At 41.8% G+C, this 16,354-nt stretch overlaps 2 protein-coding genes across 6 annotated transcripts in view; one reads left to right on the forward strand and one right to left on the reverse strand.

Moving 5' to 3' along the window:
• The window catches only part of LOC117348422 (apolipoprotein L3-like), a 28,396-nt gene extending 20,745 nt beyond the window's left edge, over nt 1–7,651 (reverse strand). Inside the window, exons 1-2 of one of the 5 annotated variants that reach the window (XR_004536981.1) lie at nt 7,531–7,650; nt 1,379–4,915 (exon numbers count right to left, since the gene is read on the reverse strand). Coding sequence is in view for 1 of the 5 variants with exons in the window: in XM_033920563.1 (XP_033776454.1) it covers nt 1,379–1,475 (97 nt within the window). In the remaining 4 variants the exon portion in view is untranslated. Of the gene's footprint in view, nt 1–1,378; nt 4,920–7,530 lie in introns of those variants that run through there. The other 4 variants (XR_004536980.1, XR_004536982.1, XM_033920563.1 and 1 more) reach the window with 4 other exon arrangements.
• Nucleotides 7,652–7,728: 77 nt separating this feature from the next.
• MRPL18 (mitochondrial ribosomal protein L18) lies at nt 7,729–16,131 on the forward strand. Its single transcript, XM_033920611.1, has 4 exons — nt 7,729–7,924; nt 10,203–10,386; nt 12,647–12,878; nt 15,896–16,131. The coding sequence occupies exons 1-4, from the start codon at nt 7,846–7,848 to the stop codon at nt 15,965–15,967; spliced, it is 567 nt and encodes a 188-aa protein (XP_033776502.1). The 5' UTR covers nt 7,729–7,845; the 3' UTR covers nt 15,968–16,131.
• The last annotated feature ends 223 nt before the right edge of the window (nt 16,132–16,354 follow it).

Consider the following 16,354-nt stretch of genomic DNA (forward strand, 5'->3'; position numbering starts at 1 on the left):
TACTCAGGTTTAAATCTGATATTCTTTTTATATGTGATTTTTGCAGTATAACTATATTGGAATTTTCTTTCTTAAGTTATAAAGAAATGTACTTTTTTTTTTACTGGGGGATTTAGACCATTGACATTCATGGAAATTAGCTTTAGATTAGTCATTCAAAAAAAGCAAATGAAAAAACTCTAAATCTTTGTATTGCATCTTCTTGAAACTGAATACACAAATTGGTAAAAGAAGCATGGTCTGCATAAGCATAGGGTGAGATACTCCACTGATAACAGAATGTAAAGTGAATATCAATTCAATCATGTATTTTGTTATCACCACTGATATAAAATGAACAACGAGAGGGCACTCTCTAAAATTGAAAGGGGATAGATTCCGTACGAACGTAAGGAAGTTTTTCTTCACCCAGAGAGTGGTAGAAAACTGGAACGCTCTTCCGGAGTCTGTCATAGGGGAAAACACCCTCCAGGGACTCAAGACAAAGTTCCTGCTGAATGTACGGAGGTAGGGCTAGTCTAAGTTAGAGCGCTGGTCTTTAACCAGAAGGCCGCCGCATGAATGGACTGCTGGGCACGAGGGACCACTGGTCTAACCCAGCAGCGGCAATTCTTATGTTCTCATATAAGGAATGAATCAGCTTAGATAGGATTTGATAACTACTGATCTATTACAGCTGGAACAAATTTTTATTAAAATTATGCATAAAATATAAGCGGATAGTATATAATCTGATACAGCAATAAAGGCTGGCAATAAAACCCACATTAAAATATAAAGAGGAATTTAGGACAAAACAAAAAACCTATCAAATTCTGTCATTACTGATTAGGTTATGCAGTTGTAGATTATCAGTATGGAACTTGAAACTTTAAAGATGAGAAACAGTGGTGTATGGTGATATTTATAGCAGGGGATTCAGTAGATGTGCTAAACCAGGGGTGTCCAACACCAGCCTTTGCCAAGTTGGGTTTTCAGGATTTCCACAATGAATATGCATGGGATCTATCTGCAAGCAATGCAATGCAAATAGATTTCCATGCATATTCATTGGGGAAATCCTGAAACCCCAATTGGATTGTGGCCCTTGAGGACCAAGCAGTTACCGTAGCTAGTTTTAAGAAAGGTTTGGACAATTTCCTGGAGGAAAAGTCCATAGTCTGTTATTGAGAAAGACATGGGGGAAGCTACTGCTTGCCCTGGATCGGTAGCATGGAATGTTGCTATTCCTTGGGTTTTGGCCAGGTACTAGTGACCTGGATTAGCCACCGTGAGAACAGGTTACTGGACCATTGGTCTGACCCAGTAAGGCTATTCTTATGTTTTTATGCTAAACATTGGAGCAATATCTACCTTTAATCAAAGTTAATATACTCACTATTGGTCACTTCTTGGTCTCTTTCTGAGTCACCTATAACATGTGCCACTTCTCCTTTTGCCTTCTGTGTTGATGTGAAGAAACAGAAGCTCTGCATCACCACCACCTTTCCAAAATGTATCCCTCAGAGTTATACACAGACTGGCATTATATGGTGTAGAACTGCAGATTCTATCAAAAACTTTGAGTAATACAGACGTTCTGTGATATTCTGAAGCTGAAGCAAGTTGTCAAGTAACTGTAATTCCCCCACCTGACCACTATATATTGATGCACCTTCTTATCCAGTTTGTCAGTCTTGATTAGACTGTAAGCTCTTTTGAGCAGTGACTGTCTCTTCTGTGTTTTGATGTACAGCGCTACGTATGTCTAGTGGCACTATAGAAATGATTGGTAGTAGTAGAAGCTGTCTGAATGTTCAGTGACATCACAATGCATCTTGCTAGGTCATGCCCAGAATTCTTGATGACCTCATAATGCAGCTGTATATGGTTCCCCCACTAGGAGCAATGTGTCCAGTTTGTCTGTCTTGACTAGACTGTAAGCTCTTTTGAGCAGGAACTGGCTCTTCTATGTTTTGATGTACAGAGCTGCGTATGTCTAGAAGCGTTATAGAAATGATAAGAAGTAATGGTACTATGTACCCACAAACAAGATGCAAACGTAAGGAGCAACAGACACACGACCTCCAGGGTGCATGCAGCAAAATAAAATGAGCTTTGCCTTGTCACCCATTCCTTCTTCAGTACATGCTCACATAGAAGTGAGAGTAGACAAAGAAAAGTCATTTGTCACGTTGGGCTAAACCAATGGCACAGCTGCCTGAAACATCCACGAAAATGTCCTTAACACTGGAAACAGAACCAGTTAACAAGACTGCAAACACTAGGGCATTGGGCTGCTTTGCTGGTCTATTAGCCTGAAACATCCATGAAAATCCCGAAACAGAACCAGTTAAGAAGCTGTCAGTAAATGATGGCCTGGGCTGAAGTATGCGTAGAGTTAAGAGCTTTCAGAAAATGCTCATTTAAACTGATATTCCATCCTCCTCTCGTTTTTTATAAAATGTTCCGTGACATCATCATAGAATTTTGTATTTGACTTTAACGTCAGGAGCAGCTCTTTTTCAATTGATAGTTTTGCCAGGGATGAAAGTCTCTCCTGCCCTGTTGTATTCCGGCAATAGTTTTCAATCCTTTTTAAAGCAGAGAATGATCTTTCCACTGTAGCTGTAGTGCTCGGGATTGTAAGAATTAGTGTGACAAGTTTGTAAGTTTCACTGAAGCCAACTGAACCTAACCCAGTATCTCTTAGTACTTTACGGATTTCGTGTGGATATTTCCCTTGGAACTCTTTAGATGTATACATCACGGACAGCTCATTCTTAAGCTTGACAAAATCAAAATGCCGACTGTATGTTTCTTTCAAAGAGGAGAATGCACCCTCTGGGAAAGCTTTAGCATGTGTTATAAATTTAGAAGGATCTAGAAGAGCTATAAATTTCAGCTTAACCATGTCAGAAAACCTCTCTCTGATTTGGAGCAACAAGCAATCAATTATTTCATAGAACAACCATTTGTACTGGGCATTAGTTTCAAAATTAGCTCCACAACTTCGTTTCTTTGGAGGGCCCATGTCCTCTTCTAAGCTTTCATATATATCCTGAAACTTTTCTCTCTGACCACTTAAAAATTCTTCTTCGTCTTTTACCTTTTGTTGGCAATATGAAATATCAAATCTTTTTGCTTGTAAGACAGAAAACAAAACATCTGTGCGAGCAAAAACTGCATCAAAAATTGTCAAAAGGAAGGAAAACTCAAAATCATTAAGTCTGTGATGAAAACCTGATGCAGCGGATACAGTTTCGCCATCCCAATCCTGAGCATTATTAATTATATCTTGAAACAGCGCAAGTAATCCTTTTTTATTCTCCTTCACAATGTTGACAATCTGTGAACTATAATTCCATTTTGTAGCAGACATTGTAAGAATTCTTACTTTTGAAAGCTCATCTAATAACTGAATTCTCTTATTTGATTTTGTGAAAAATGCAGCTATTCCACGTAGAGTAGCAAAGAAAATTTTGCACTGACGAATATATCCAACACTTTGACTCAGTACTAAATTTAAGATATGTGCATAACAGTGAACAAATATTGCATCCGGTGCTTCTTTTCGAATCATGGATTGCATGCCACACAAATCTGAAGCCATTTCTGGAGCGCCATCAAATGTTTGTGCTACAAGCTTTTCCAAGCACTTGAATTCCTTAAGAGTTCGGAGGATAAGTGTTGAAATTCCATGTGCACTTCTATCTGTCACATTGATGAATCCCAAAAATCTCTCCTTTGGTCCACTGTCATCTGTAGCATATCTCACAGATACAGAAAGTTGAGATAGATTAGCTACATCAGAAGATTCATCAATCAAGACAGCAACAAATGTTGAGTTCTTTAATTCTTCTTTAACAGAAGAATCAATCACTGCAGCAACTGACGAGATTATGTCATTCTGAATATGGTTCGATGTTTCTGAGAAAACCGTAGTTGTTTCCAAGTGCTGACACAAAATGGAGTCATAATTTGACAAAAATTGAAGTAATTGCATGTAATTCCCTCTGTTGAGCAACTGTGCAGATTCATTGTGACCTTGAAATGCTAGTTCTGGTTGACTGAGAAAACAAATCACATCAATTAATCTCTTCAAAACATCTCGGTTTCTTTGGACCTTCTCATTGTGTTTCAGAATTCCAAGCGCGCGCTGTTCATCAAGTTGAAGATCAAGACGAGTGTGCTCAAACATTTTGAGCTGCAAAGTAGCTCGTAAGTGTGCCAGAGAGCATTCATGTTTTTGGCATGATTTTGTCAAATTATTCAGTTGAGAAAATCCATTGCAGTTCCACGTTCCTTTGTCAATGTTGAAAAGCAGACAAGGCCAGCAGAAGAGTTTATTCAGAGTAACACTTCCTGTTAACCACTCTGTTGCATCATACCTACTTCTCTGGAAGTGGCGGACAAACTCTTTTCCATCCTGCATTAACTTCGGAAGATCTGGGGTGCTTCTTCCTTTGGAAATAATGCTTTGTTTCTCTTCAACATTTAAGCTAGAGAAAGGAACTTTAATCAAATGTTGTACAATGTCTTCATCTTTATCACTGCTGCTAACATCTGAGTGTTCTGTAGAGTAACTGCAGCGTGCCATCCTGAAGTGCAGTGCCTAAACTCTTTTGAAAAGAACAGCGGTCACATCAAACAAGATGGCCCTTTATTTATAGTTATGGAGTAGGGTGGGGATGAAATCCGCCCTGCTCCTGCATCTATTCAGCGAGTGGAGATGCTGGTGCTGGAGATAGGCTGCTCTCTGCTCTGCTCCCACAGCTATTCAGTGAGTGAACATGATGGTGCTGGAGAAAGGCTGCTCTCTGCTCTGCTCCCATGTCGATTCAAATGGAGGTGGTAGTGGTGATCTGTGGAAATGTTGCCGTCAGCTGTGCTTCCACGTCTCCAAGTGGGTGATATTGGCGGAAGTAGTCCACAGCTATCTGTTCCAAAGAAAAAGTTCAAGCAGTCACCACTAGCCACTGCCCCCACACAATTTTTCTTGAAGTCATTCTAGCCAAGATATAGCAAGAGGGATTTGGCAGCTCCATCACATCATCTCTCAGTTGGAGGTGACAGGCTGGGATTGCGAAGCCCCTCTTGTTTTTGAGGCTGGGATGCTCCCACTCCCAGAGAAAACAGCCAAGAGAGGCTTGGTGGCCCCAACATATAATCTCTCAACCCAAAAGACTTTCCTCCTCCCCCCCAAAAAAAACCAAAAACAAAATATTTGCTTACAAAACCTGCCTAGAAGCAGAGCCGAATCAGTGGCACTGCAGTCAGCGCTCAGCAGCAGGGCTCCAACAACAGTGATTTTATATATCATCTATACTAATGGCTCAAAAACAGTTTAGAATAAGTTCAAATTATGCACATATTATAAAATAGATTCACAAACAAAATAATATAAATTTAGGAACCTAATCTATTTTTCAAATAACCAAGACTTCAGCAATTTTTGAAATTTCAGATAATTTGTCTTGCATCTAATTCTTACTGGCAAAGAATTCCATAAAGGAGAAGTAGCCAAGTTGAAAAGCTGTCTTTTAAACAGCGATGTTCTTAGCTATGTGGAAGAATGCAGCTCTAATTTATCTAAATGAATAGTGTAGAGACTAACATGGATGTATTGAAATAAAGTCAGCATGTAAGAAGGCTCAAATTTCACAAAGCACTCCCTAGCACATGAAATCTCGGAAGTCTGGATAAATTGGAATGTGGAGGTATGCCAAGGATACCAGGAATTCCCTTGGGATGAATGCTGCAATGACTGATCGGATGGTTTCCATGCAGAACTGTGACACTTTCAAGGCCGCACTGACTTTAGATCCAGAATCGGTCTCCAATCTTGTGAGTCTTTCTTGGGTACAACTAAATATATAGAGCATCTGCTCAAGCTTAATTCTTCAGGCGGCATGGGCTTTATGCCTTAAATTATTAACAGCCCATGCACTGTTGCTTGGACTTTGGCTGCATTTTCCAGTTGTCTGGTCGATGAATTCACAAAATGGTTTGCTAAGGGAGTGCCAGAACTTGAATTGATAAATTCTGGATCATGTCTGGCACCCACCAATTGGAACTGATGTGCACCCACTCCCTCCAATAGTCTGTTAGCCTGCCTCCTATCTGCGGACACTTGGCTAACAACCTGGCGTCAATGAGACTTTTTGGAGGCTTTCAAATAGAAGAGCGACTAAAATGGTTAAGGGGATAGAGGAGTTGCTGAACAGAGAGAGATTGGAGAAATTGGGCCTCTTCTCCCTTGAAAAGAGGAGACTGAGAGGGGACATGATCGGAACATGCAAAATACTGAAGGGAATAGACTTAGCAGATAAAGACAGATTGTTCACCCTCTCCAAGGAAGGGAGAACGAGAGGGCACTCTCTAAAGTTGAAAGGGGATATATTCCATACAAACATAAGGAAGTTCTTCACCCAGAGAGTGGTAGAAAACTGGAATCTCTTCAAGAGTCTGTTATAAGAGAAAACACCCTACAGGGATTCAAGACAAAGTTGGACAAGTTTCTGCTAAACTGGAACGTATGCAGGTGAGGCTAGACTCATTTAGAGCACTGGTCTTTGACCTGGGGGCCGCCGCGTGAGCGGACTGCTGGGCACGATGGACCACTGGTCTAACCCAGCAGCGGCAATTCTTATGTTCAGACTGATTTTGGAGAGACAATGATAAATCTAACGGGTCAATATTAAAAGCAATTTAACTAGGGCTACCCGCTGACAGCTGCACTTAACCATTAGTGAAGCTGAATCAGCACTAACTGCAAAACAAAAAGCTGGTGATTTTGTAGGTGGTATGTGGGAGGCAGAGTCATCACTTATGCAGTTAAGTACTGATATTCAGTACAACTGGATAAGTTAACCGGACAAAGAGGTCTGCAAATAACGCAGTCCTATCCTGGATAAATGATAGCCTACCATACAGAACAAGATATTCAGTGTTGGTGCCTGATCATGGTGTAAAGGGGATGGGACTTGACATACCAGTTTGTTTGAGGGGGTTTCTGTATGGTCACAATCAAAGCAGTTTATATATTTTAGACAGGTACTTTATTTTGTATCTGGAGCAAGAAAGAGCTGAAGGGAATCAAACTCACAGGTTAGCTGCTCTAAAATTTTACCACATTTGAATTGGGCTTTGAATTGGGCTTCCCCAGTCATCAGCTAGAACCATTGGCTTACTCTTCCACTCCCAATGCATTGAGTCATTCTCCTGAAACCCCTCAAAAACTTTATCCATCCTTTCTACATGCCGATAATTACTTTATTGCCCTCCTTCACCCAAAACTTTCGGCAGAGTGGATACCTGAATAGGTGATGAAGTGGGGGGAGGGGGGGACACCAACATTTTGTATGAGAACAAAGGCAGTGGCATAGAATTTCGAAGGAGGTGAAGAAAACATTAATTTGTATGGTGTTTAGCGCACCCCAAAATTTTGGAAATGTAGGCACTCCCCCCTCCCTAGGCTATCCCATAACTCTCTTCCACCTAATTCCGGCAGCCCCTCTTATACTCTCTCCATTCCCGCTTCGGAATTACCTCATCATTCTTTGACTCGCGTGGAAAACGGGTCAAAATCCAGCTGGTAAAAAAAAACCAAAAAACCACAAACCCCCAACAACCACGTCGCCGGGAAATCCGCGTCAGTGTCCGCATTGCCGGACCGGAAGTTGCTCTGGCAGGGAGCGTGCCCCGAATAAAGATGGCGGCACTGAGCGCGGCAGCCGATTGGCTCGCGGGTTCTGGCTAACCGGAAGGTGTCTTTCGTGCCTATGGCGGCCTGCAGGGAGCTAGAGTGAGAAAATAGACATCCTGGGGGTGGTGATAGCGTAGAGTGCGCTATCCCTCTGGGTAATGTTTACCGGGATGGCCTTGTTGAGGGGCAACAGGCAGCTGCTGGCTGCCACCGGCAGACTCCAGGAAACCAGCATGGGTAATGGCATTAGAGAAAATCATGATTTTGATTAAAATGGCAAATGGTCCAGACATGGAATCACAGTCAGCAAAAGAACAGTACAGGAAGAGCAAAAAGTAACAACGCCTCGATGAATCTGATGAAAGTCTTGGGGGGGGGGGGGCATTTAAGAAAATCATGATTCAGCTGTTGATTAATTATGAGGGAAGAGCTCCCTGCGATGTGAATGCTGAAGGAACCTTTGCAAGTTCGTGGAAAAAGAACCGATTGCTTGTAGTTGATTACAGTATGTTATTATTGATTTTGTAGAAATAAGAAAGGATGCTGGGCTGTATAAAGAGAGGCGTAGACAGTAGAAGGAAGAAGGTGTTGATGCCCCTGTACAGGTCATTGGTGAGGCCCCACTTGGAGTATTGTGTTCAGTTTTGGAGACCGTATCTGGCGAAAGACGTAAGAAGACTTGAGGCGGTCCAGAGGAGGGCGACGAAAATGATAGGAGGCTTGCGCCAGAAGATGTATGAGGAGAGACTGGAAGCCCTGAATATGTCTACCTTAGAGGAAAGGAGGGACAGGGGAGATATGATTCAGACGTTCAGATATTGAAGGGTATTAACGTAGAACAAAATCTTTTCCAGAGAAAGGAAAATAGTAAAACCAGAGGACATAATTTGAGGTTGAAGGGTGGTAGATTCAAGAGCAATGTTAGGAAATTCTACTTTACGGAGAGGGTGGTGGATGCCTGGAATGCGCTCCTAAGAGAGGTGGTGGAGAGGAAAACGGTGACGGAGTTCAAAAAAGCGTGGGATGAACAGAGGATCTAGAATAAGAAAATAATAGTAAATATTGAACTAAGGCCAGTACTGGGCAGACTTGCACGGTCTGTGTCCGTATATGGCCATTTGGTGGAGGATTTGCTGGGGAGGGTTTAGATGGGCTGGAGTAGGTTTTAACGGAGATCTCGGCAGTTGGAAACCAAGCACAGAACCGGGTAGAGCTTTGGATTCTTGCCCAGAAATAGCTAAGAAGAAAAAATTAAAAAAATTTAAATTGAATCAGGTTGGGCAGACTGGATGGACCATTCGGGTCTTTATCTGCCGTCATCTACTATGTTAATATGTTAAATAAATAAGAAATGTATCCGCTGTGTAATTTCCAACATTCCTCTGGAAATGGCCAGATAATTTATTTTGTAATCCGCCTTGAACTGCAAAGTATTGGCGGAATAGAAATCACTAATGTAATGTAATGTAATATAGGGTTTGGTATACCCAATGGAGCAGATACTCAGCCAGCGGTGGTCAGCATTTTTTTAAACCACTGACTGAATATACCCATGGTGCTCTATGCCCTCTTTCCCTTTCCTAACTTTATACTAGAGAATGACACGGTGACAGAATTCATCATCGTTCCCGTCCCTGCGGATTACTCCAGGAAACCATCCTGTGTCATTCTTTAGTATCTCTCTCAACCTCAGTCCTTCTACACCAGCATTCTTCAATGCAAGGCTTGAGGGTCAGTGGCTATGTCCATTCATACTCTGATTCTTATGTGAGCCAAGTATAGGATAATGAAGCCATTGTGACATCACTGATGAGGTTGGCTCTTAGGCATTGGTGGAATGAGGCATTATGACATCACAATATCTGCTCTGGATACCAGAGACTGTCATTCTTTAGTGTCTATCTCAACCTCAGACCTTCTACACCAGCATTCTTCAATGCAAGGCTTGAGGGTCAGTGGCTGGGCCCATTCATACTCTGATTCTTCCCTCTCTCCTTAAAGAATGATATGGGGATGGTTTCTCATGGTTATCCGTGGAGACGGGGACGGGAACGGTGATGAATTCTGTCACTGTGTCACTATCCTATTTATATTATAGAGTTCTTTTCTGTTCCTGATTTTAGTTTTGTAAACTGCCTTTATGGCTTGTCTGGAAGGCAGTAGATTAAGCTAATAAATGTAACATGTTTAATGCTGGGCCATGTCCATATATGGTAATGTGCGGCCTGCCTGCACTTATCCAATTATGTACAATGCTCAACATTTATCTGATAATCGAAATAAAGATAGGACTGCAATTTATGTAGTCTCCTTTATCTGGTTAGCTTAGGTGGTTGTGCTGAATATTGGCAGTTCAGCATAGACAGGGAATTTTTGCAGCACTGTTTGGTTAATTTGGGCTATGCAAATGTTGTATTTTATGAGAAATGTGTGTCCTTATAGAGCATGAATTCACCAAAACTTGCAGGGACTTGGCTTAAAAAAGTTCTGTTTTTCCCTCTTTCTGTCTCATAAGTTCGCTTCCTGGCAGCTGGGGCTAATGTACAGCAGTATCCCGAAAGCAAAGTAGACACAAGGGAAAATGAGGTAGTGAGCTCGCATTTTGTGAACCGCAATCCACGCAATCTGGAGCGCATGGAAGTGGCGAGAAAAGATCGTGGTTGGGCGACGCTATGGCCAAGCCGAAAGTTTTGGCATAGGTGAGTAATGCCTGCTTTTACATGGCACCAGCTGGTAATATCTATTCTTAAGTAGCATTGGTTCAAAAGATGACCATACGTTTGCCAACAAGGCTAACAAGTGCTGTGAAAAGTTGCTTCCTTAAAAAAATAAAATAAAGATTTACTTAATAAACAAAAATGAAAGGGTATCTAGAGAGAAAATAAATAGAAAAGAGCTTACCCCCTCCCTACTTTGCCAGTGCTTATGTAATGATGGTAGGGGCACCATTTCTTTCATCCATTCTTTTCTCCCCTTCAGCTCCCTCCCAACTTCCTATCATCTGCTTGTAGCCAGTAACTCCAATCTTCAAGTGGTGGGGTCTTCCCCATCCCCCACCTCTACCATGTTGTACTTTCCCACTGCCCCTCTCTGTCTTCAGGTGGCAGTGTCTTTGGTTGCGGTTTCATCCACCACTCAGCCTTTGACTGCCCCTGTGCTCTGTACTCGTGCATCTGATAGCACCTGCTGTCTCTGCGTGCATCTGTTGTGAGGTGCATCTAGCCCAGTGGTCTCAAACTCAAACCCTTTGCAGGGCCACATTTTGGATTTGTAAGTACTTGGAGGGCCTCAGAAAAAGTAGTTAATGTCTTATTAAAAAAATTTTGCATGAGGTAAAATTCTTTATAGTTTATAAATCTTTCCTTTTAGCTAAGTCTTAATAATAATATTGTAATTTATAGCTAAAGAGAAATATGATCTAGAAACTATCCCTCTACCTTTTGTCACAAGACTCTTGACACATATTAATCTGACACAGGTTTACCCTTATCTTATCTCTTATCTTGTTTAAGCATCCCTTATATGGGCAACAATCAGACTTTGCCTGAGCAGGCCCTGAGTTAGGCTAATCAAGAGAGTTTAAGGAGCATGCATTATAACCTTTGGACTGTCACATGCTATAGTAAGATTTGAGACATATCAGAAATGTACACATTGGGAATCACTTTATTGTAACTGTTATTATGTATTCATATGTATTCATTGAGATAGTAGCTTTGAGAAGCACATGAAATATGTAAACAATTAATTACCTTGGTCTAATCCTCACTGTAAATACATTATGAAATTATAACCTTGTAGAGCATTAGCTAAGTAATTAATGGAGCTATGATTCTCAATAAAAGGGGGAGAGACCATCCATTTAGAGCGCCTCCATCCCGACTCTAAGACTGCGTGTGTGTTTCTTGTGTGACATTCCTACAATAAGGGTGGAGCCAAGTGACACAGTGTATCTGGTTTTTCAGTAAACATTTGATTAAACTCCTTCATAAGATTCACTAGGAGGTCAAAAACAGTTCTTTTGTGCACTAGTAATTGGTTAGTCCTATTCTTTGATTAATATCCTTTAAAATGGTCAGCTCTCCCAAGAAAGGTAAATAGGGGCATGTCCCAGGGCTCTTATTGGGTCTGGTATTTAACACATTAATTAATGATCTGGGAAAAGGAGACATGAGTGACATGGCCAGATTTGCAGGTGATGTAGGATAAGGACAGATGGGATAGGCTGCATTGTCAACTTCTACTGTCATTTGCTGTTTTTACTATTCAGAGTGGTTAAAATATAAGACTATGAGAAATTATTGGAGGATCTTGACACACTGGGAGCCTGGGTTCCTAATTGCAACCTAAATTTTATGTGGAGAGGGTCAATTTTTGCACAAAGGGAATGCAATCCTTGCGATATGGATACATGTTGGGTTTCATAGGAGAGAAGTGAGCACACTTTTCATCGTGAGGGCCGCACTGGGAGCCATGACTATGTTGGAGGTCTGGTGGAACCAGTAGTTTGAGGATTGGGGGAGGAGGGGAGTCCCCTGATCCCAGCAGAGCAGGAGGCTGGAATTTCAAGATCATTACAGCCTCACATCCCTCTGACCCAGGGGTTCTTAATCCAGTCCTTGGAACACACCTAGCCAGTCAGGTTTTCAGGATACCCACTATGAATATGCAAGAGATAAATTTGCCTGCACTACCTCCTTGTATGACTATTCATCTCATGCATATTCATTATGGATATCCTGAAAACCTGACTGGCTTGATGTGTCCTGAGGGCTGACTTGCTTTGACCCTTGCTTATTCTGACTACATTGTATGGATAACATTGTTTATCCACAAAGCCTGCCCATTTTTCACAGATATATCCAGCATTCAATTTCCAGCTTATTCTTCACCGTAGTATCTTTCACTTTTTGGGTTTTTCCCAACCCGACTAATGTTTCTTTGCATCTCTTGCCTCAGGTTGCGCTTTGAGCGCACTCAAAACCACGTGACAGCATTTGTGGAGCACTGTGACGGCCATGTGGTCGTATCCGCCTCTACTCAAGAATGGGCTGTGAAGAAACATCTCTACAGCACCCGGGACGCAGTAGCCAGTGAGAGTGTGGGGCGTGTGCTGGCCCAGCGCTGCCTGGAGGCAGGCATCAGCTACATGGTGTATAGTGTCATCCCCTGTGAATTCCATCATGAGGGGGCAAGTACTTTAAAAAAAACAACAAAAACCTGTCTGCCTTGTCCTTTGCAAGATTTCAGTTAGTTGATTTATGGATTTGTTGTGTCATCTTTCAAATTCGCGCATCACAGCAGCTTATAAGGTTGAACTTTTGAAATGTAACATATATGTGTGTAAAAAAAAAAAGAAAAATAGAGTGTGGTAAATGCTAAGAAGCCCATTTTAGCACGCACTGAACTTTAGTAAAACATAACATAAAAGCAATTTCTAGACCAGTGGTTCTCAACCCTGTCCTGGAGGACCACCAGGCCAGTCGGGTTTTCAGGCTAGCCCTAATGAATATGCATGAGAGAGATCAGCATATAATGGAGGTGCCAGGCATGCAAATCTGCTCCATGCATATTCATTAGGGATATCCTGAAAACCCGACTGGCCTGGGGGTCCTCCAGGACAGAGTTGGGAACCACTGATCTAGACCATATAACCGTTAAGTTAATCTATGCAGTTAACAAAAGATTAATAATAAGACTACAAATGGATGAAGGAACTTGAAAGTCTATTACTAATTCTACTAGTATTTGGAGAACAAATAAGTTTTTAATTGTTTCCTAAAATGTAAATAAGAAGCAGAAGATAATAATAGATGTTTAAACTCCTTATCCCAGGTAGCGGCCTGATAGGAAAGTGTGCGCTCATGATATTTTTAAAATTTACAACTAGAAATAGATGGATTTTACAAGGACACCTTTGTGCTGATATGTAAAAAGATTTAGCCAGATATTGCAGAACTTGACCTATAGTAAATGCGGCTCAATTTAAAGATGATACGTGCCCCATCGAGATTTTCTTCCATCTGTTGCCATATACATGCATACCATTTACAGTAAGTCATAAAGCTCTCCCAGAAATATGAAGTAAGAACATAAGAATTGCTGCTGCTGGGTCAGACCAGCGGTCCATCGTGCCCAGCAGTCTGCTCACGCGGTGGCCCCTAGGTCAAAGAGCAGTGCTCTAAATGAGCCCAGCCTTGCCTTTTTACTTTCCAGTTGAGCAGGAACTTGTCCAACTTTGTCTTGAATCCTTGGAGGGTGTTTTCCCCTATAACAGCCTCTGGAAGAGTGTTCCAGCTTTCTACCACTCTCTGGGTGAAGAAAAACTTCCTTACGTTTGTACGGAATCTATCCCCTTTCAACTTTAGAGAGTGCCCTCTCGTTCTCCCTACCTTGGAGAAGGTGAATAACCTGTCTTTATCTACTTTTTCTTGAGTCCCTGGAGGGTGTTTTCCCCTATAACAGACTCTGGAAGAGCGTTCCAGTTTTCTACCACTCTCTGGGTGAAGAAGAACTTCCTTACGTTTGTACGGAATCTATCCCCTTTCAACTTTAGAGAGTGCCCTCTCGTTCTCCCTACCTTGGAGAGGGTGAATAACCTGTCTTTATCTACTTTGTCTTGAGTCCCTGGAGGGTGTTTTCCCCTATAACAGACTCTGGAAGAGCGTTCCAGTTTTCTACCACTCTCTGGGTGAAGAAGAACTTCCTTACGTTCGTACGGAATCTATCCCCTTTCAACTTTAGAGAGTGCCCTCTCGTTCTCCCTACCTTGGAGAGGGTGAACAACCTCTCCTTATCTACTAAGTCTATCCACTTCAGTATCTTAAATTATTGGTTAGCTCTCTGTTGTGTATCTCAGCAATGGAACTGAGGCAGCTCTGTACTGGGATCTTTCGATGCTGCATGTAGTTTCATGTCTAAAGAATTTAACCTTGGTAATATACAACTTCAAAGCATAAGTGTCCTTTTGCTTGTTGATTTTTAATAAATACGATTATTGCCAAATAAGAGTGTATGTAGTGAGGTAGAGGCTTAACACTCATAGTCAGTCGCTGTCTCCCGAGAGTCCCACAGCAACATGTCTCGCTTTCATTTCACTCATCCTAAATGCTCTAGAATACCCTTGAGGTTGTGATGAGGGACGAAATGCTTCTTTCCAAGAAGGTGCAACTTGATCCATTGTGCCTTTTGTGAACCATGCATTTCGGCACTAGTAGTAGTATAATTGACCTACTATTTTATCTGAAATGAGAGAAATCCAAGCAGTTTACAATACAGAAAACAAAAACATAGTAAAATTAGATATCATCTAGATAAAATGACCTTAGAATTAAGAATTTCACAAACTTCCAACATTTACAAACACTGCCTGACTGAAAGTAAGATTTCTTACCCAGAAAATGTCTTGCTCTGGCCTAGTTGTGCATTTTCTGCCAACTAAGGGCTCCTTTTACTAAGGTGCACTAGCGCACGCAGGAAATTACCGCGCGCTACGCGGCTAGAACTAACGCCAGCTCAATGCCGGCGTTAAGGTCTAGCGCGCGGGGCAGTGTAGCGCGCACTTTCCCTAACGCAGCTTTGTAAAAGGAGCCCTAAATCTTGTTCAGGCCCACTAGTCCCTCAGTTTCATGAGAGGGAAGGAACCTCCTGTATACAAAAAAAAAAAAAAAAAAAAAAAAAAAAAGGATCCCTCCTTGGAAATGGTCCTGAGTTTATAACAGTGAAGGATGCTTTCTAGTTTTATCACCAGAACGCATGTCATTTCCCCCGTTTGCTTTTTTGTGTCTGATGTATAGAGTGAAGATGGAGGAAGCAATCGGAGGGTGTGATAGGGCAGAGTACGGTATTGGAGTTCAAGAAGGAATTGGACAATTTCCTGAAGGAAAAGGGGATAGAAGGGTTTAAGATAGAGGGCTATTATATAGGTCCTGGACCTGATGGGCTGCCGCGTGAGCGGACTGCTGGGCATGATGGACCCCCTGGTCTGACCCAGCATAAGAACATAAGCAATGCCTCTGCTGGGTCAGACCAGGGATCCGTCATGCCCAGCGGTCCGCTCACGTTCTTATGTTCATGAAGCAACAGGACAATTTGTGTTCAGTCACTGGACTACGTAGGCCAGATTCTGTGCTTGCTTGAGCAGGATTGTTTAATAGTTGTGTTTTTTGGCATATTATGTTTTGTTTTAACAATGGCTTGGACTTGCAGGTGCAACGATTCCGGAATGCCATGAAGGAGGGCGGCGTTGTACTGACTGAGCCCCGACGTATCTATGAGTGAGATGCAGAAGTGAGAGTTCTTTGCATCCAGTGCTCCATTATGGACGGTGTGAACAGGAATAGAGGAAAGACTGATGTCTGCGCAGCAGGCAGATTTAGGGTGGACTATAGATTTATATATATAAAAAAGTGTTTGTATTCAAATTAAAAAAAACCACAAAATGATGGTGGTGCAAGTCTCTTATTTTTACTAAAACGAGGTTGTCTAGCATGCCTGTGCTATCTCTGTAATAATACCATTAAGCAAACAGAGGAAAAGGGGAAATATGAAACACATAGAAACCAGTGCTGAAATTGGCTGACATTCTGCATTCTATTAGTTTTTATGACGCTGTGGAGAAGCTGTATCCATGTTTAGGATGTATTGCAACCCAGAACTCATGGGCTG

Source organism: Geotrypetes seraphini, chromosome 14, assembly GCF_902459505.1.
Source record: "Geotrypetes seraphini chromosome 14, aGeoSer1.1, whole genome shotgun sequence".
Classification (NCBI taxonomy): domain Eukaryota; kingdom Metazoa; phylum Chordata; class Amphibia; order Gymnophiona; family Dermophiidae; genus Geotrypetes; species Geotrypetes seraphini.